Genomic DNA, 21,134 nt, shown 5'->3' on the forward strand with positions numbered 1-21,134 from the left:
AAGGGGCTGTTTGGGAGCACTTCACTTTAGAAAAACCAACTCCACTCTACCAACTCCACACTTTCCTAGCTCCACTCCAACAACTCCAAAAAAATATGGAGCTGTTGCACGTGTTTGGTTGGTGGCAGTGCTCCAGCTCCAAAAACATGAGCACTTCTTGTGAATAGCCTATTTTACCCTTTGTGAACGGACCCACATGTCTGTCTCTCCTCTCTCCTCCCCTTCTTTCCTCCTGTACACGCCACCATTTGCTCAAGTGGGAAGTCCTATATGCAGTATTCAGAGATGCTAGAGAGAAGTAGCAGCAGACGGTCATCGGGCGGGTGGCAGGCAGGCGGCGGGCGGGCGGCGCGGCGCGCGGCCGGCGACGGGCGGGCGGCGCGCAGGGGCGGGCGCGGCAACCGGCGGGCGACGCGGCAGGCGGGCGGAGCGGCAGGCGGGCGGCGGCCGGGGCGGCGCGGCGACCGGGCGGCGCGCGCCAAGGATGGGGCGACGGGAGTCTTGTTCCAGCAGTCCGGTCGGCGGCGCGCCCCCTGCGGAGGAGCTCCTGTTCGCCCCCCTGGACAAGATCGACAGGAAGAAGGGGGCGACGGGATGGAAGAGCGACGGGAGTCTTTTCTTTTCCGTGAATCGAACCGGTACATGTATAATGAGTGGCAATGGTAGGTAAATACCCACCAACTCCACGAGGAGGTCTGTACGGGGGGTTTTTGGAGCACCTCTTGAGGTACTCCAAAATAACGTGGATCTACCCCCTGCTCCACCATTTTCCTGGAGCCGGAGTTGCTGGAGCTAGACGCGTTTGGCTGCGAAATTTTCGGAGTTGGTGAAGTGGAGCAATTTTTCGTGGAGTGGAGTGCTCCCAAACACCCCTAAGACGTTTGGGAAGGCACGGTGGATTATGTTGGTTTGGCTGGAGACATGGGCCTTGTTTAGTTGGCCAAATTGGGAGGTGCCAAATTACTGTGCTGGCACTGTAGCATACTGTAGCGTTTCATTTGTATTTGTGAATTATTATCCAAACATTGACTAATTAGGCTCAAAAGATTCGTCTTGCGAAGTACAACAAAACTGTGCAATTAGTTTTTAATTTCATCTACATTTAGTACTCCATGCATGTACCGCAAGTTTGATGTGATGGGGAATCTTCTTTTTGCATAGTGTTAAAGTTGGGAGTTGGGGGTGAAGTAAACAAGGGGATGGATTATGGCAGAATGGTACTGATACGTAAGAAGCCAGAAGGAATTAAAAAAATGACCTGGCTAACGTACATCCGGTTGTATTTTAAGCCTGCCATACAGCCACCCCTTTTCTGGAAATCTCAACGGTCCGTTGTGGTCTCATTTCCATTTTTGGTAAAAATTACTGTTGTTGCTGCCTTTCTTCACGTCGAGGGCGTTGCCATGGGAGGAGCTTGCTTCCCAGCAGGCCCACGCAAGGTTCTCCGCCAGAAGCAGTTTATATTGGACCAAGGTACTGACGTCCCATGTTAGCTGATGAACAAAATGAAGTAAAGAAATTGTAAAATAATGGCACAATTATGGATCACACATACCCTCTTGTACAAATTCAACCTGATGCAGAAAATTAGGATCCATGTTGCACTATCGTTCATAAATATAAGAAAAAATCATTCAACTCCCATCCTAAGCAAAAGTGCTCCTTGCCCATGCAAATCTGAACGAAGACGTTGATGGCCTAGAATTCATTTTGCCCTCTGGTTTACACGAAATGCCCAGTTGGACAACAGCGGCTACAACCAATGTTTTCACTGATAATACGCACGAAATTGAGGGAAAAATGCAAAATATTACTCAGGGTACATAGTATGTCCTTCCTCCTAATGGCTGGAGTGACTACCATATAACCTGAACATCATTTTTAGGTTCTCCCTCTCCTGCTCTAATTTGGCAACCTGTGATGTAAAAATAAGAAAAATAATTTTTTACATTGTTTTGGTGACCTGCACACATTCTATTATTGCCTAATGAATTATATTGCATTGCCTGGATGTACCCATATTATTGCCTGATGAAAAAGTACAAATTGCCTACTGGATAGTCACGGTCCTGGATGTAACCACATTTAATGGATGCATAACGTATGTGTATTATTGCTAATTTACAACCATATTATGTGTATTGTGTTGCCTAATTCAGTAGCAACTTGAAGAGAAAAAACTAGGAGAAAACTAACAGAGCATACAGAAAAGAACGATCTCATTGTGATGCTATAAAATTACTGAAGAGTGCTAGATTGTTAGGCTAGAGATAAAGCAAGTTAATGGTATCAATTATAAAACTGAAATAAAAAATCAGGATGTGAAAAATTCATTCTCTTACTATACCAGAACTAAAAAAAATGCTAAACTATTTTTTTATTTATTTAGCATAACCTACACATGAGTTGCACGAGCAGGGGTGAGGACTCATAGACATGCAGTGTGTTCAAAGGCTATAGGAAAATTAACCACACAGAAAGATGGTGAGCAAAGTGAAACATGAAAATCATAAAGAATGTATATCCAACAATATTCAAAATACATCTTGTGTATTCACTCAAAACTTTCCCCTTTCAAATGGAACAACACAAAAATGCTTGATGTGAAGATTTAAAATGCTATCTGGATAGCATTTAAATGCCTATTAAATTTGTTAAAATGCTTTTAGTAAATTGGAACACAAAACTGTTTAAATCATGCACACAGAAATGCTAATAAATCCATGGTTACTGCTAATAAATCCATAGTTATAACATCTATTTGTGAACAAAGCACTTCCAGCAAGTTACCTGCTAGCTTTTGTTAATAAAGAAGCACACTGACGTCCTCCATGGTTACTGCTAGTTTGTGAAAAAACACTACTATGTTCTGAACTTTAGACGAACACCGTAAGTAATATATCGTGATGCCAATCTTGAATAAATTAAAGAATCTTATGGCTGAATCAAATACCAACAGTATGGGAAAATGCTGAAAAATCAGAAAATGCTACACAAAATGAATAAATTACTTGTTCATTTAGTACAATAAATTGCCTACAAAGGACAACCGATATAGAAATTAGGCCAGAAAAAAATGCAAGACCCTGAACTTAACTCGACTGTAAACAAGGACAGTAGGCAATATGTACCCTTCAGTTATCACCAAGATGGAATTTAGGCACAACAGCCACGTATAGCCACAGGTATCCTGTAAGGACAGTAGGCAACTAGTAACTAGTCGCAACTGAAGCACTGCTCTAATTCTTGATCAGCACATAGCCACCTATATTACAACTTGCAATCTATACAACATAGGCTGATAGGCCAGTACCCATCAGGCCTCGAGCTACTTAACAAACAGTTCATGAGGTGCAAATGAATTACAAACCACATGAACTAGAGAAGCAGTACAATTTGATTTTATATACAACCACTACTTTCAGTAAACCACCATCAACTGAAATCACAAGAAATAGGGGATAAAGCACTTGAGCACACCTCAAGTATCAAATCCTAAACTGAGGCATGGCAAATAATTCTTTGCCGGACGCGCTAGAAGCTAATCAGTTTGCTTAGGTTCCATACTTACTAAACTAGTGCACCCTACTCTGTTAGTTTATCAACCCTCTTATTAGTATAGAGCAAGCACAAATTAGAGCAAAATTCTACCTATTAGAGTATAGAGGAATAAAAAAGTGATCTGCAAGTATATGTCGACCTTGTTCTGCCACATGCATCAAATTTCTAACCTCACCACGCCTCACACATTTAAATAACTTAAGCTTGTAATCGAATTGGCAGAGCTTTGCAATACCTATGCAGTGCTAATAGGGGAGAGGCTAAACAGGATTAGAGTAGTAGAAAAGCTATGGGCTATTTGACCTAGAAGAGGAATCACCTGCGAGCTAGGAGGCAGCGGATGGTGCTGTGGGTTTATGGTAAATCCGCAGCCATCAACGGAATAGATCCCAACCCAAATCCTAGAATAGGGACCAAATCAAATTAGGGGAAATTAGTATGATATAGATGGGGACCAAATCAAACCCAGTCGGAGAGAGATGTATACCTAGGATAAAGGATAGTGGTGCCCGACGGCCAGCAGTAGGGGCAGCAATAGCCTCGACGAGAGCACCGGCCGCCGGCTGGAAGGGGGTGAGCTCCATGGCTCCCACGGGGGCTGAGCATCCGGTTGCTGCCTCTGCCGCTGCTCTCTTCGACATCATGGCTGGAGGATATCCCCAAACCTAGCTGAGATTGGTAGCGCGAAGACCGTCTCGGCTGCGGTGGCACCGCCGAGGGAGATCCGCACCGTAGTGAGAGGTAGGGTTAGGGGACGACGCACGGCTCGCCATTGACCGCTTGGGAGGAGTTGCCGTTGCAGTGGATCCTCCGCCCCCTCCGCGCCGCGCGGCTGATGCCTGCCGCACCACATGCCGCCGCCGTCGCCAGTCGCCACGGGCATCGGTGAGACGGAGACGCTCTCCACCTGCCCGTCATGGATGAATGGTGGATAGTGCCGGCTGTCCCGATAAACAAGAATACAGCCGGCTGAAACACAGTCTTTACCATTAAAAAAATAAGAAAAAAAATAAACCAATACCTAGAACTATACAAAAATAACTTCCAAAAATTTATAGAAACAGAAAGTTAATTAAACACTCCAAAACATGGAGAAATTTTGAAGGGAAGGAAACAGCATAACCCCCAAAACTAAGCAAAGTGGTGGCAATAAGCATAAGATACCATGGACCTTAAAATTAGGAAGCTCTACCTGACTTCGTAAAACCTTTTGAGAATCACCGAACCGCTAAAAGCTAAAAGCAGAGTAACAGGAAAGATATATCATCCTGTCGTATGCAGCAAGCAGACTAAATAAGAGCCAGTCAAATCATTCATATACACCATGATGTGCTGTTGTGAGTTACTAGCACTTAGCAGATCGCACTGAACTAATTTTTCAGAAAACATTAGCAAGACATGTCAACGACCTTGATCCAAAGAATCACCGAGATGATAGGTCACAGGATATCATATGTGATATGGAGCGCACAAGAGCCCAAGCAAGAACCCTACACCAAGATGGATCTCTCGAGTTCAAGGATCACCACGATCTGCGAGGTGAGCGGCTCCAAGTTTAACAAAGCTATAAAATTAGCAAACTAAAGTAAGATAATAGTGCTGAGAAAATGCATAAAAGTAGCACGGGAGGGGAGCTGTCCCCGGCATGGGCTTCGCGAAGGCCTGGCCGAGGCGAGTGCGCGCGTTGGCGCTGCAGGGCAGGTACCCGTGCGGCTGCAACTGCGGACGTGCGCTCGCCAAGCTCTCCTTGCACACGCCCGCCGGCAAGCGCTCGCCGCCGATGTTCTTGCAGTTGTCAACGATGTCCGCAGCCACACTGCAGTCGCCGCGAGAGCTCGCCGTTCTGCGTAGGTTCTTGTCGTCGTCCCTGCTCTCCCTCACGATGTCCAGTACCAGCTTGCGCACCTGCCGGAGTGCTGGTGGAGCCTCATCGGGAGAAAATTCAGACTGCATCTCACGTACTTGCTCCCAAAGCACGTCCTCGAGATCACGTTGGCTGAATAGGCCCTGATGTCGTCATCAATCTTGAGCCCCAAGCTGCTGCCTCCACTATTGCTAATAATCTTGTCCTCCTACGATCCCACCAGCGCTGTTGCCGAACATAGCTTCGACAGTTCCTGGCTGGAGCTTCACCACTCCACGGCGTCTCCAGCTCCACCAGCCGCCTGGAGTCTGCAGTTGTTGTAGGCGAGCAATTCGCCACGGGGAAGCTCCTCTCCACTCGTGCTCGAGCAGGCCATTTGGCCATGGGACCGAGTGGCAGAGCGAATAATGCAGGCAGCCCCGTTCATCCGTCGGAGTTCACATGTCCCAACCAGAAATCATGGGAGAAAGGAGGGTGGAGGGATGAGAGAGAAGATGCCCAGTCAGCATGTCATGTTAAGCATACGTGGAGGGGTATGGATCTATTTGACACAACTTAAAAAGTTCATGGATCTAGAAATGCATGTGGACCTAGGTGACACCTCCTTACCGGTTGATGGACCTCCGATGCATTTTACTCTATATAAAATGACAATGGCATAGTCACGTGAGGCCGGATGAGAAATTTTGCACCCAAAACATAAGAGCTCCTCTGCACTAAGGTAAAAGCATAAAGTTGAATATACAGCGGTACGTGGGAACTTCTTAATATCGTTATTGAACAAAGGAGGAGATGATTCTAAATGTATGGGATGGGAATGAGTTGAAATTTACATTTAGGAGATATGTATGTTACTGAAAACTAATTGAAAGTTTGGTTTGAACTTGTTCAGAAAGCTGTTCTTGTACTCCCTCCGTTCTTAAATAGATGATGCCGTTGACTTTTATTCCAACTTTGACCATCAATATCTATTGAACGAGTTAGCTAACTAAAGTAAAATGTATATCATTATGTCTATTGTCAAATATACTTTAGATTTAACTTGTAAGTTTATCTATTAGAAAAAAATATTTGTAGAAAAGATGAATGATCAAATAAATGAAAAAAGTTAATGGTATCATTTATTTAAGAATGGAGGTAGTACGGAGGTAGTACTTTTTAGTGACTAGCATGACTTCCACGATCTGAAAACTTTCCTCTCTAAGCCAGGGTTTGGTGAAAACGATATGTCTGGTCGCCTCATTATGGGCTGCAATAACGACTTTTGGTGATAGTAGATGGTACTCGAAGCTGACTTGAACACGTGTTGATCGATCAGGAAAAAAACCACAGCAATTAACAATAGTGCTGCGTGGCAACGGCGCGGAGCGGGGCCCTCTTCCACGACGTGCACCCGGGCGTCTCCTCCATGTCCATCACCGGCTCGCCGTCCGGCAGCGCCCAGTCGAACCGCGCCACGAGGTTGGCGAGCGCGAGCTCCACGACGGCCATGGCGAGGTTCACCCCGGGGCACATCCGCCGCCCGGCGCCGAACGGGATCAGCTGGAAGTGCCGGCCCCGGAAGTCCACCGCACTGCCGACGAACCTCTCTGGCCGGAACTCCTCCGGCGACTCCCACGCCGACGGGTCCCTGCCGATGGCCCACGCGTTCACGATCACCGTGGTGCCGCTGGGGACGTCGTACCGGCCGCCGCCGAGCCGGGTGGCCTCCATCGACTTGTGCGGGAGCAGCAGGGGACCCGGCGTGTGCAGGCGCATCGTCTCCTTGATCACGGCCCTCAGGTACTCCATTCCCGGCAGGTCTTGCTCCCTGATCAGGTTGCTATGGTTGCTGGTGGTCCGAGCTTGTCGTCTCACCTCGAGTTGCAGCTTGTGCATGGCTTCCTTGTTCCGGAGCAGCTCCGCCATGGCCCACTCCAAGACGATGATCGTTGCCTCTGTCCCGGCGCCGAACAAGTCCTGCGCCATTATTCAAAGACTCATGATGATCTGCTAATTAGGCAGAGCGTGTCCAACTAACCATGCTTGATCGGTCGTCTACGTGTGTGACGTGTCGCACGTACCTCTAAGAGAGCCTTGACGTTGTCCCTGGTGAGGCGCAACTCCGCTGTCCCAGGAGCTTCGTCGTCCTTCTGCTGGAGCGACAGCAACACGTGGATGAATGCCTCGCCATCCGCTTCTTCTACCGCTGAAGACGGTGAGATCTCGCCGCCCGTTGCCGCGGCGGCGTCCACGATCTCGTCGAGGATCCGGTCGATCCTCTGGAATGCCCTCCGCACCCTGGCGTCGGTGCCGTCGACGGCGCTGACCCACGAGAGCCACGGGACGTAGTCGCCGACATGGAACGCGGCGAGCAGCGCGTTGCTCTCCTCCAGCAGCGCGTCCACCCTGGCGCGCCACCCGCTGTCGCCGGCGGCGCGCACCCCGAGCACGATCCTGCCGGCGACGTCCTTGGCGAAGCCGTTCAGGAGCTCGCTAAGCCGCACGATGCCGGCGCCGTGCTCGGCGACTCTCCGGGCCAGCGCCGCCACCTCCTGCTCCCGGACGGCGCGGTAGGCGCGCACCCTCGCCGGGCTCAGGAGGTGGCGCACGCTCATCTTGCGCGCGCCGCGCCAGTAGGGCCCGTGTGGCGCGAAGGCGATGTCGGTGCAGCCGTACAGGAGCCTCCTCGGGATGGTGAGCGAGGGCCGGCTGGCGAACACGTGGTCCTGCGCCTGCATCACCTCCCGCGCGGCGTCCGCCGATGAGACGACGACGGCGGGCACCTGCCCGAGGCGGAGGAGCATGACGGGGCCGTGCGACGCGGCGAGTGCGCGCAGCGAGCGGTGAGGGAGGCGGCCGAGCTGGTGAAGGTTGCCGATGACGGGGAGTCTCCACGGAGAGGGCGGCAGGCGGTTGCCATTGCCGACCACCGCCAGCCATTTCTTGCCGCGGCGTGCACCGAGTAGCAACAACACGGATGAGATGACGGGAAGGAGCACGAGGAGGAACTTGGTGTGCATGAGCGTGTTAGTATATGGGAGCGGCGACGATGTCGTCATGCTGGTTGCTGTTGTGTTCTCCATTTGGCAGGTTATTAGTTGTGCACACTGCATAGCAATACACACCACCGGTGGCTCTATTTATACAGGTTATATATCAATTATCATGCAGGCACCTGGACGTCTTTGCAATTATAAAAAAACATAATTTGTTTCCATTTTTGGATTGGGGAAAAAATAAGAATGTGATATATTTGGTCCCAGCTTATTTTATATATTTTTTTGACCAAGCTAAGCATGCATTTATTTGTTCTTCATTTTACTTCAAATTACTGAATCCTGAGTAATAAGTATGTGATTTGGTCTCAGCTAATTTCCAATGTACAAAAATAACTCAATTCTGGGTAATTTCGGCTGGAACCTATTTGCATGCTCATAACTTGCAGTTTACTTTTATTTATTTGTGAATTTCTATGTTATCAATATTATTGTGTATTTTAGTTTAGATTTTACTCTAATGCATAAACTAATACTAGCAGAAAATTATTTAAGCCATTTATTCTGAGTTTAGAAATTAATCTTTAGCCAAATTTTGAGGAGACAACTTGATTTTAATTCCAACGGTAAGTTTGTAATTCACACGACCGATTGATGACAATTTGGTCAGGGTTTTGTTAGTTTTAAATGTAATTTTTTAAAAATGGGTTACGAATGTTTTGATACATATTCTATATCAAGATTTCAAGATGGATGTCATTATGAAAGAATCACATATTTCACATGATTCTATTGTCCCTCTACATCCACTAGTAGAGAACTCGCCTTCAGTCCCGGTTGGTAGGGACCAAATCTTCCGAAAAACCATCCGGGAAAAAACAATCGAGACAAGGGGGATCTTTTATCCTAGGTCAGTCAACCAGGACTAAAGACCCCCTTTATCCCGGTTGGGAATGCCAACCGGGATAAAAGAATTTTCCAAAGAAATAAAAAAAAAGCACTGACGGGCGGAGGCCCGCCTCGGCTCCCGCGCCCTCCCTCCGTGCGCCGCCGCCGAGCCCCCGTCCTGCCGCCGCCGAGCCACCGTATCCCACCGCCGCCCGCACCCCGTGCTAGCGCGCCTGCTCCGGCCTCGCTCGCCCGCGCCCTCCCTCCGTGCGCTGCCGCAGAGCCCCCGTCCCGCCGCCGCCAAGCCACCGCATCCCGCCGCCGCCCGCACCCCGTGCCAGCGCTCTGCTCCGGCCTCGCTCGCCTGTGCCGGTGCGCCTGCTCCGACCCCGCTGCCTCCTGCTCCGCCTCGCGCCTCCTCCTCCTCCACCGCATCCACCCGCCGCCGCCACCTGCAAAAACTCACCACAACAACACTTACACTGCACCGAGCTCGTCGCCACCGCACCTCTTACTGCTGCTCCTTGCGCGCCACCGCCGCCTGCAACAAAAAACTACAAGAACTCACCACAACAACTACATTGACTTGGTCACCGAGCTCGCCGCTGGCCGGCCACCTCTTACTGCGCTGCCCTGCACCTCGCCCCGCTACTGCTCCTCATTGGCAGTGAGGGGCGAGCAGAGGGGGAAGGGGAGGGCAGCAAAGGGGGCGGTGGCGCCGGGAGGGATGAGAGGGGGCGGCGGTGCCGGCCGGGAGGGAGGGGAGGGGTGGCGGCGGCGCCGGGAGTGAGGGTGGGGGGGGGGGGGCGCGGTGTCGGGAGTGAGGGTGAGGGGGGCGGCGGCGCCGGGAGGGAGGGGAGGGGGTGGCGGCGCCAACCGGTAGGGAGGCTAGGGAGGGACGGCAACGCCATTGAGGCCTGAGGCCTGCTAGTAAACGCGCGTGAGAGAGGAAGAAATAGATAAGGAAGGAAGAGATAAGGAAGCTGGAGGGGAATTGGAGGGTAACGCGCGTAAGAGAGAGGAAAATTGGAGGGGTGCACGGAAAATGAGGGTAGGAACTTTTTATCCCGGTTGAAAACACCAACCGGGATAAAAGGGGGCCCTTTAGTCCTGGTTGGTGTTTCCAACTGGGATCAATGGGACTAAAGGCCCCCCTTTATTCCGGTTGGTGTTTCCAACCGGGATTAATGACTAGTCTTTACAACCGGGATTAAAGGGGTTCTTTAGTCCCAGTTGGTGAGCCCCTCACCAGTGGGGGGTGGTTTAGTCCCGGTTGGTGAATCTTTTATCCTGGGCCAACTTTAAACCAGGATAAAAGAAGTGGATGGAAGGTGGGTTCTCTACTTAGTGATCCTAGCCCAGTAGACTGGCCATCATACATAAATGCAGCAAGTAACAAAAAAAAAGCAAGAAAATGTTGGATCTCATACATAATCCTATCAAATGGCCTATCTAATCATCTATTTCTTGAACACACTTCGACGTGCCAGCAACCTGCCAAAGCATTCTGACTTTACATGTTTGGCACTTTTTAAAATGTGCGTATTAGTATGTGCGCGCGCGCGTTGATAGGATTGAGTGTATTTGCATACTAGCATTTGCATATGTAATAAAAACTTGTTCTTGTTTAGCACTCGTCCGTCCCAAATTATTACTACCGTTTATATGTGATATAATTTGACAAGCTCTTTCACGTTACCCTTTAATTGTTCATTTATCTTATATTATATTATTTATGGTTATAAATTTATGATCATTGGAGAGTACATTTGATTATGAATCTAACCATTTCATGTTTATATTATAAAAATTAAAAATGTTGGCTAAATTTTTGTTTAAAGATTGCAAAGTTTGAATCGTGATATACATGTGCGCCTTACAAACAAAAACAGAGGTAGCATGTACTATGTACCTAGATATAGGCTATATGTCTAGATACATAAATACTTCGAAAAGTCAAAATGAATAGTAGTTTGGGACGAAGAGAATAGAAAATTTATTAGATCAATAATTAATATGCATGTGGTCTAGCATGATGCACCATCCATATATGAATGAGAATAGGACACGAAGCAATTGCTATATGATGTGCTGACGACGCACCAAATGAGTTATCATTGCCTTAAGTTCAGACATGGATTTGGTTGGTTGGGAAGCGCTTTCAATTTTTTGTTCTTTCGTATGCCTTGAATAGTAGTTTGGGATGGAGATAAAATTTATTAAACCAATAATTAATATGCATGTGGTCTAGCATGATGCACCATCCATATATGGATGAGAAAGGGAGAGAAACAATTGCTATATGATGTGCTGACGACGCACCAAACGAGTAAGGTCCTGTTTGGAGAGGGGGTGCTAAACTTTAGCACCCTACTTTTTAGCATATTTTAGCACTTGGGCTCCCAAACAGGGGTGCTAAAAGGAGTGCGCTAAAGTTTAGCACCCCCATTTTCTTTAGCACACTCAAGGGATGCTAAAAGGTGCTAATGTGTGCTAAAAGTGATCCCAAGCTCATTTTTCCCGTGCTGCCCCCCTCTCTCTCCTCTCCACTTTTCCCCAAGCCAGTCATAAATGAGAGCAATGTAGTCATTTCTCACCCAATATGCTAAACTTTAGCACTGTATCCAAACAACCCCAAGTGCTAAACTTTAGCAGTCTATTTGAGGATGCTAAACTTTAGCACTGTGCTAAAGTTTAGCATTGTGTATCCAAACGGGACCTAATCATTGCCTTAAGTTTCGACATGGATTTAGTTGGTTGGGAAGCGCTTTCAATTAGTGTTCTCTCATAGGCCTTGCATCCAGTGACTGAAACGCTTACTCATATAGAGAATTAAAAATATTGCCGAACTATGAAAGAGCTAATGATCTCTATGGCGTTAGATAACTACTATACGCCTCCTCCAACCATACCACTTCAGCTAGCTCCATCTCATCTTTTTATTTACATGGAAGAGAGAGAAGGTGAGGAGAGAGAGTACACTATCTCTTCTTCAAGAGCTATCTTATAGAGAGAGGAGTCCTTTGTCTACAGGACACTGCGAATGTGTGGCTTTGTCGATAACACACTCTATTCGTCAATTTTGTTGATTGGACACTGTGACTTTGTGTTTTTGCTTCCATCACACCGCAACAAATAAAATGGCCATCTTACCCACCTTTCTTCAGTTATGAGAAGATTTGAGCCCTATTTGTCTAATACCTTCTGAAAGGTTTACAATCATAGATTTGTAGGCAATCAAAATGAAGAAAAGCAAACAATGTCTCATTTTACAGATCATTTAGACAAAACAAAATGGCCAACAAACTAGGCTGCTGACAGGGCAACCCATAGGTCAGCGTCTTTCTTTCCTGCAGCTGATCAAGCACGAACTCAATTTCGAGTCTGAACTTACCGCCCAATCGATCATAATGGGCCACCGCTGCCGATCTCGTCGTGCAGCACCATCCTAATATCGCTGACCCGCTGCTGAGCTTTGCACTGAGCACGAGAAAGAAGGCTAACCCCGCTGCTAAGCTTTGCACTGAGCACAGGAAAGGAGAGAGGATAAGGGCAAGATGGTCCTTTTATGTGGTACAGTGTGCTGTAGATAAAATAACCAAATTGTAGTGTCCGTGAAACTAAATCAACGAGTTGGATGTGTCACACATAAATCCACGTTTTGGTGGTGTCCAGTGGACAAAATTCCCTAGAGAGAAAGTGGGCTGCACACTTTATTGATGAGAGAAGAGTTGTGGAACTCAAGATACTTTGAGCAACGTGCCATTAGACAAATCATTGGAGAGACAATCTTTTTACTTCTCTTATGTGAGGTGGACAAGATTTGACCATTGGAGAGGGCCTAAGTTATCCCACCGAAGGTCATGTCTTGAGAACGCTCTTGTTAAATGTGAAACTTCTAATAGCTTGACTAAAAACTTGTGTAATCTTTCCTAGCTCTTTACAAATTTGTATAAAAAAAACGCTTGCCCTCTAGTTTTGCACAAGACGTCACGTTTAGAGGTGAACTCCCCATTAACAAGAAAAGGTTTACCATGAAACAATGGGTGAAACTTGAGTTAACTTGAGGCGCATGGGCTATTCCCACTGCACTATATCATCGGTATTTATTAGATGCCATGCAAGATTTATTTTTGTTATGTGTCATATGGAATTACAGTGGAGAGGAAGGGAAAACACCTTCACATTTTGGGTCCTATTCTTCGTAGACACAAACGCATAGAACGATTAATTGTCTTATTGTGGCTTATGAAACAACAATATGATACCATGCACTCTATGAGTAGTTTCTATAAATCTGTCAAGAGTAGATAGAGAATGGACTGTAATGAACAAAATAAATTCATTGACCAATTATTGATTGTATATGGTGATTATGCTCAAAAGGGCTGCTGCCTCTTCCGAAAGTGTCTTTCCGAATAGACATGCATGACTAGGGATGTGTTGACTATCTACTAACTGGTGCCTTTCTACAAAATTAATTTCATTCCCTCTAGTGCCATGCCAGTTTTCGGCATAATAGTATGACACAACACATCAGGAGTAGCCTTATTAGACAGTGGAAAGCTTGAGGGAGGCTGTCACGATTGTGATTGCTTGGTGGGAATTTAATGGAATGTATAGGACCGATGACCCATTGTTCTGGAGATCTGCCTGTGCATGTTTTTCACATGATCGATTCCCAACTTTTTTAATCTTTAATGAATACAGTTTTTTGATAATATATCTCCTTCATAGTGTCTCTCTCGACGGGATGAGAAGGGGAGATTCGGTGTTTGTATTTATGCATAGGAGGAGGGTATGTATTGGATACTCCAAAAGAGATTTGGATTATTCGAAGCATCAATAAAGTTATTAAAGGCTCGCACAAAATAATAAATACAATAGTGGACAATAAACATATCTCCTTCATAGTGTCTCTCTCGACGGGATGAGAAGGGGAGATTCGGTGTTTGTATTTATGCATAGGAGGAGGGTATTGTTAGGTGCATGCCTAGGATCTCTAGATGCATATCTAGTTGGGATCACGATCAACATGAAGGTCTTGGGGTTTCTGGTGTCAACCGAGAGCGATAGAGAGAGAGAGAGGTAGGGGTACCTTCACCCCTAGGGGTGGAAGCAGCGGAGCTGCTGGCCATCGCGGGTTCTGTTGTTGAAGATCTGCACAAGGCAGCGACACGCATTGTAGTATCGAGTCCCCGACGAGGTGGCGGTGGTGCTTCCCGCCGCTACTGCGCAAGACCTAGATCGGTAGGTGTGTCGGTGGGGCGGCTGGCTACGGCGAACCTCGTGAGCCGAGCCGTGGCCCCCACCCTGTTTATATAGCGCAGCGCGACAGGGGCCCACCACCCAATGCTAGGGTGGGCGCCCCCGATCAAGGCGCGGATCAGGGTCCCGATGGGCCTTTGGGCCCATTGGGGAGGAGATCAATCTAACATTCTCCCCCTTGATCTCATCATTTACTTTTAACTTTACACTTTTCGCTTTTATTCGTTTCATCATAGATTAATGTGTAGAGCATGCCTCATCGTCACAGCTCAATCGCCGATAGAATCAACAGCTACAACACACCTCTCTATTTTGAAACAATTCTGTTTCTTTTGGGCCTTTTACAATCCAGGAATCATAGGCTTTCCCTTAAACCCATGCCGGCTAAGTGTTCTCTGAACACATTGGGTGGTAAGCCTTTTGTGAGCGGATCCGCAAGCATATCTTTTGTTCTTATATGCTCGAGACTTATAGTGCGATCCTGGATTTTGTCTTTCACAACATAAAACTTTATCTCAATGGTTTTGGAAGCATTGCTTGATTTGTTGTTATGAGCATAGAATACTGCTGGCTCATTATCGCTGTACATCTTTAGTGGTCTGTGAATACAGTCAACCACTCTAATTCCGGGTATAAATTTCTTTAACCACATCGCCTGCCCTGTGGCCTCATGACATGCTATGAATTCTGCATGCATCGTTGATGACGCAGTTACTTTCTATTTTGAGCTTCTCCACGAGATAGCTCCTGCTGCGAGAGTGAACACGTAACCAGACGTGGATTTTCTATCATCTTTGTCTCCCGCAAAATCTGCATCTGAATACCCTTTTATCTCTAGGGAATCGGATCTCTTATATGTAAGCATGAGTTCTTTTGTGCCTTGCGCGTAACGCAATGCTTTCTTTACCATCTTCCAGTGTTCTACACCTGGATTACTTTGATATCTACCGAGAACCCCGGTGACAAAAGCTAAGTCAGGGCGAGTGCATACTTGAGCATACTGTAAGCTTCTGACAGCTGAAGCATATGGAACCGCTTTCATTTGATCGATCTCGTACTGGTTCCTGGGATATTGAAAATTCCCAAAACTGTCACCCTTGACTATGGGAGCAGGTGTGGCCTTACTCGCATGCATATTATACTTCTTTAGAATCTTTTCTAAATATGCCCTATGCGATAATCCAAGAACCCCATTCTTTCTATCTCGGTGAATTTCTATGCCCAAAACATATGATGCTTCACCGAGATCCTTCATATCGAAGTTTGAGGACAAAAACTTCTTTGTCTCTTGCAGTAGACTGATATCACTGCTCGGAAGTAAGATATCATCCACATACAGAATTAGGAAAATGTATTTCCCATTTTTGAACTTTGCATAGACACAATTGTCCTCTATATTCTCTTGAAACCCAAATTTCTTAATTATATCATTAAACTTTAGATACCACTATCTAGAGGCTTGCTTTAATCCATAAATGGATTTCTTTAAACGACATCCCATATTCTCTTTGCCTTCCATGATAAAACCCTTGGGTTGTTTCATGTAGATATTTTCTTCTAAATCCCCATTTAGAAATGCCGTCTTTACATCCATCTGATGTAACTCTAAGTCAAAATGTGCAACCAATGCCATTATGATTCTGAAGGAGTCTTTACATGAGACAGGAGAAAAAGTCTCATTGTAATTCTATTCCTTCTCTTTGTGTAAAGTCTTTTGCCACAAGTCTTGCCTTATACCTTTCTATATTCCCTTTGGAGTCACGTTTAGTCTTGTAGACCCATTTACAGCCTACTGTTTTGGCTCCTTTAGGAATTTCTTCAAGTTCCCAGACTTTGTTGGAACTCATCGATTTTATCTCATCTTCTATGGCCTCTAGCCACTTTGATGAGTGAACACTTTTCATGGCTTCCTCATATGAAGTGGGATCACCTTCTATACGAACTTCTTCTGTATTATAAACTTTATAGTCATCAGAAATAGCTGATCTTCTGACTCTTTGAGACCTTCTAGGCCCCTCACTTTCGGGCACATTCTGTGCCTCTGCTTGTGGCACATCATCCAGAGGTGGCTGCTGCAACTCTTCCTCGTGTGTAATGATGGGTTCAATTGGCTCCTGAAGGACAGGTTCCAAAACTTCAAATATCGTTTCCACGGGCGGAATCACAGCAGGTGCCTGCACCACAATTTCAGGAACTGTAGCGGGTGCTTGCACCACGACCTCAGGAACTATCGGTGTGGGAACAACAGGTAGTGAGAAGAATGGTTCATGAATTATCGGATTAGGTGCACAAACCCGCTTCTCCTCAAGATCAATCTCTCGAGCCACCATGCTCCCCCTCACCATTTCATCCTCTAAGAAAATGGCGTGTCTCGTTTCTACAAACTTTGTATATCTGTCTGGACAGTAGAAACAAAAACCTTTTGATTTTTTCAGATAGCCAATGAAGTGGCAGGTTACTATTTTGGGATCTAGCTTCCTAATGTTTGGGTTAAATACTTTGGCCTCAGCTGGGCACCCCCACACACGCAGGTGGTTTAGTGAGGGTACTCTTCCTGTCCATAGTTCATACGGTGTTTTGGGCACCGACTTACTTGGCACTCTATTTAGAATGTGAATGGCGGTTTTCAACGCTTCCATCCACAGTCCCAATGGTAAGGTGGAATAACTCATCATGCTACGTACCATATCCATCAGTGTACGGTTACGCCTTTCAACTACTCCATTTTGCTGAGGCTCGCCCGGCATCGAATACTGGGCTACTATGCCATTTTCCTGCAAAAACCTCGCAAAAGGTCCAGGAACTTGGCCAAATGGGGTATGTCGACCATAGTACTCCCCCCACGGTCGGATCTTACTATTTTAATTATTTTGTTATGCTGATTTTCAACTTCAGCTTTAAATATCTTAAATTTATCCAACGCTTCTTATCTTTCTTTAATTGGATAAATATAACCATAACGGGAGTAATCGTCTGTGAATGTTATGAACGAGTCATAGCCATCCACGCTTTTCACAGGAAATGGTCCACAAATATCAGTGTGGATTATCTCTAAAACTCTTGTGCTACGTTTAGCGCCTTTTTTTAATTTGCTTTATAAACTTTCCTTTAATGCAATCTACGCATTGAGACAAGCCATTAAGTTGAATGCTCCTGAAATTTGCAATTCAAGGTGAGATTATAACAACAATTGCATGATTTATTTCCAACGTTGGTCAAAAAATAAAACATACAACTGTTTATGCAATTTAAAACTATATTACTGTTGGGCAGAAATAGAAATAAAAGCACCAAACTTTTTAAATCATGATACAGTTATTAACAACGTTGGTCAGAAAATAATAGCACCATAATCTAACTTTTGAAGAAGGAATTAACTTTATCATGCTACCATAAATTTAATTGTCTCGTTGGTTCAAATTAAATTTAAATAGAGCAATAAATTAAACTTTTTGCAGCGGAAACTGTGAAATAAATCTATTTTCACAAGCAAAACTACTGTATAAACTTTATTAATCTCTAACACAAATTATCCCGTTGGTTCAAATTTGAATGGAGATCAAAACTATGCAAAAATCATCAATTAAATGCTTCTGGAAATAGAAAAACTAATTTATGAAATGTTACAGTGCAAAATTCTCTTTTTGGCCCAACAGTGAAAACGGCCCACAGTCCGTTCCCACGCTCAGCCCGCTCGCGCGACGCGGTCGGCCCACCCGTGAGCGCGGTCTGCTGGCCTTTGGCCCAGCAGCTCAGCCTGCTAGCCTTTGGCCCAGCAGCCGCGGTCCGCGCCTGGCAGCCCCGTAGGCCGACTTTTGGGCTGCAACCTGGGCCCAGGCCATGATTCCGGCCTGCCGTCACCGCCCGCCTGGGCCATATCTAGCCTGCTCGATCTGAGCCGTCTGTCTGATCGGACGGTCCGGCGGTAGTTTCGGCCGAACAAAATTCTCCCGACGGCCGGCTCCCCCGAAAACCCTAGCTCATTTCTTCTTTCTCTCCCCCGCGAGCTCCCGCCGTGGCGGCGGCAGCGGGGCTGTCTCTCCCGCGCCCGGCGATGGCCGGCAGCGGCGGTTGAGGGATGGCCCCGCCGGCGCACGGCCACGGCAGCCCCCCTCCCTTTCTCTTTCTTGCTTTCCCTCCCCCCCTCCCTCGGAGCCTACTCCGAGATCCAGGAGTTGGCCATGGTGACCACGGAAGAGGGCCGGCGCCACCGCGGGTCCCCTCGCCGGCGCGCGCGTCCACCGCGAGGTTGGGTGCGCCGCCGTCGAGCGGTCCTTTGGTGGTGCTGTTGCGCCCCCCCCCCCCCCCCCCCCCCCCCGAGCCTCGAGCGGATGCTCCGGTGGCTCGGGTGGATCTTTTCCCCAGCGAGCCCATGGCTCGGTAGGCCTTTGCCGCTCGCCGTCGGTGGACGTGCGGTGGTGAGGACGGCGGCAGGTAAGCCGCTCCGCTTTCATTCTTTAGATCTAGGGTTAGGGTTAGGGTTTGCCTTTTCTTTTCTATTTCTTTTTCGATCTACTTCTTTTTCCTGATCTAGAAAAGCTTCTAGTGAGGTGTCTGATACCATTGTTAGGTGCATGCCTAGGATCTCTAGATGCATATCTAGTCGGGATCACGATCAACATGAAGGTCTTGGGGTTTCTGGAGTCAACCGAGAGCGATAGAGAGAGAGAGGTAGGGGTACCTTCACCCCTATGGGTGGAAGCAGCAGAGCTGCTGGCCATCGCGGGTTCTGTTGTTGAAGATCTGCGCAAGGCAGCGACGCGCAGTGCAGTATCGAGTCGCCGACGAGGTGGCGGTGGTGCTTCCCGCCGCTACTGCGCAAGACCTAGATCGGTAGGTGTGTCGGTGGGGCGGCTGGCTGCGGCGAACCTCGTGAGCCGAGCCGTGGCCCCCACCCTGTTTATATAGCGCAGCGCGACAGAGGCCCACCACCCAATGCTAAGGTGGGCGCCCCCGATCAGGGCGCGGATCAGGGTCCCGATGGGCCTTTGGGCTCATTGGGGAGGAGATCAATCTAACAGGTATGTATTGAGGTATGTATTGGATACTCCAAAAAGAGATTTGGATTATTCGAAGCATCAATAAAGTTATTAAAGGCTCCGACAAAATAATAAATACAATAGTGAACAGTATAACATATCACTTGCATAGTGTCTCTCTCCACATGATGAGAAGGGGAGATCCAATGTTTGTATTTATGCATATGAGGAGGGCATCTGGATGCTCCAAAAGAGATTTGGATTGTTCGAAGCTTTGAGGGATGTGTGGACAAAGATTGACAAGCTACCTACCTATCGTATTCCATATTACGACTAGTACAACATGTGAAGAAATCAAGACTGTTAGCATCAATAACGTTTTGGAAATCTCCGATCCAACTCACGATTAATTGCACAAAATAAAATACAATATATAGTGGACAATATAATACATCACTTGCATAGTTTCTCTCGCTCCAGGATGAGAAATGGGAATTTCAGTATTTTTATTTTTGCAGATGAGGAGGGCATGTAATGGCTACTCCAAAAACAAATTTGGATCATTCAAAAGCTTTAAGAGATGCAAGGACAATGATTGAAAAGGTACCTAGTGTATTCCATATAGTCCCAAAAGTACAACATGTAGAGAAATCATAGTGTCAGCATCAATAAAGTTATGAAAATGTTCCAAAAAATAAAATACAATATCGGACAATATAACACGTCACTTTTCATAGTCTCTCTGGATGTGTTTAGAAGGGGAGATTTAGTATTTGTATTTGTGCATACGAGGAGGGTGCATAATTAATAATGGATACTCCAAAAGAGATTTGGAATTATGGATACTTCGAAGCTTTGAGGGACGAATGGACAACAATTGACAAGCTACCTAGTGTATTATTCCATAGTACTAGTACGACATGTGAAGAAACTGGAGTGTTAGCATCAATAAAGTTATAGAAAGTTCCAACTCACGATGAATTGCACAGAATAAAATATAAAAGTGGGCAATACATCACTGCATACATGTGGACAGTGGAGACTAACGGGGTGTTTGTTTCTTTAGTCCCTCCTAAAATTCTTGTCACATCGAATATTTAGATACTAATTAGAAGTATTAAACATAGACTAATTACAAAACCAATTGCACAGATGGAGACTAATTTGCGAGACAAATCTATTTAAGTCTAATTAGTCCATGATTTGACAATGTGATGCTACGGTAAACATGTGCTAACGATGGATTAAATAGGCTTAATAAATTCGTCTCGTGAATTAGCCTCCTTCTGTGTAATTAGTTTTATAATTAGTTCATGTTTAATCCTTCTAATTAACCTCCAAATATTCGATGTGACATGAATTTTAATCCGAACTGAAGATCCAAAACATCCCAGACAGCGTGTTTGGCTTGCCGATTTACTCCGTCCGATATTGCCTCGCCCCGCGTACACGGAGGATCGGGTGGTCCGCTGCTTATTCGAGGAAGCAACTGACACTGACCATAAAAAACTGAAGTGATGGACAAGGTCCTTTTCTCGTAATGAAATACATGCCATGCCATGGTACGCACCGACACTTCAGCACGCTACAGTGAGG

The 21,134-nt window shown here is 46.5% G+C and overlaps 1 protein-coding gene and 1 long non-coding RNA gene across 2 annotated transcripts; both read right to left on the reverse strand.

Moving 5' to 3' along the window:
• Positions 1 to 2,972: 2,972 nt before the first annotated feature.
• Positions 2,973 to 5,998, reverse strand: LOC117859661 (uncharacterized). Its single transcript, XR_004641251.2, has 2 exons — positions 4,049 to 5,998; positions 2,973 to 3,962 (listed from the first exon to the last, which is right to left on the reverse strand). It is a non-coding gene; the product is annotated as an uncharacterized lncRNA (long non-coding RNA).
• A 524-nt stretch (positions 5,999 to 6,522) lies between these two features.
• LOC117861557 (cytochrome P450 736A117) lies at positions 6,523 to 8,499 on the reverse strand. The gene is made up of 2 exons (XM_034745128.2): positions 7,489 to 8,499; positions 6,523 to 7,384 (listed from the first exon to the last, which is right to left on the reverse strand). The coding sequence occupies exons 1-2, from the start codon at positions 8,488 to 8,490 to the stop codon at positions 6,761 to 6,763; spliced, it is 1,626 nt and encodes a 541-aa protein (XP_034601019.1). The 5' UTR covers positions 8,491 to 8,499; the 3' UTR covers positions 6,523 to 6,760.
• Positions 8,500 to 21,134: the final 12,635 nt, after the last annotated feature.

This window comes from Setaria viridis, chromosome 6 (assembly GCF_005286985.2).
Source record: "Setaria viridis chromosome 6, Setaria_viridis_v4.0, whole genome shotgun sequence".
Classification (NCBI taxonomy): domain Eukaryota; kingdom Viridiplantae; phylum Streptophyta; class Magnoliopsida; order Poales; family Poaceae; genus Setaria; species Setaria viridis.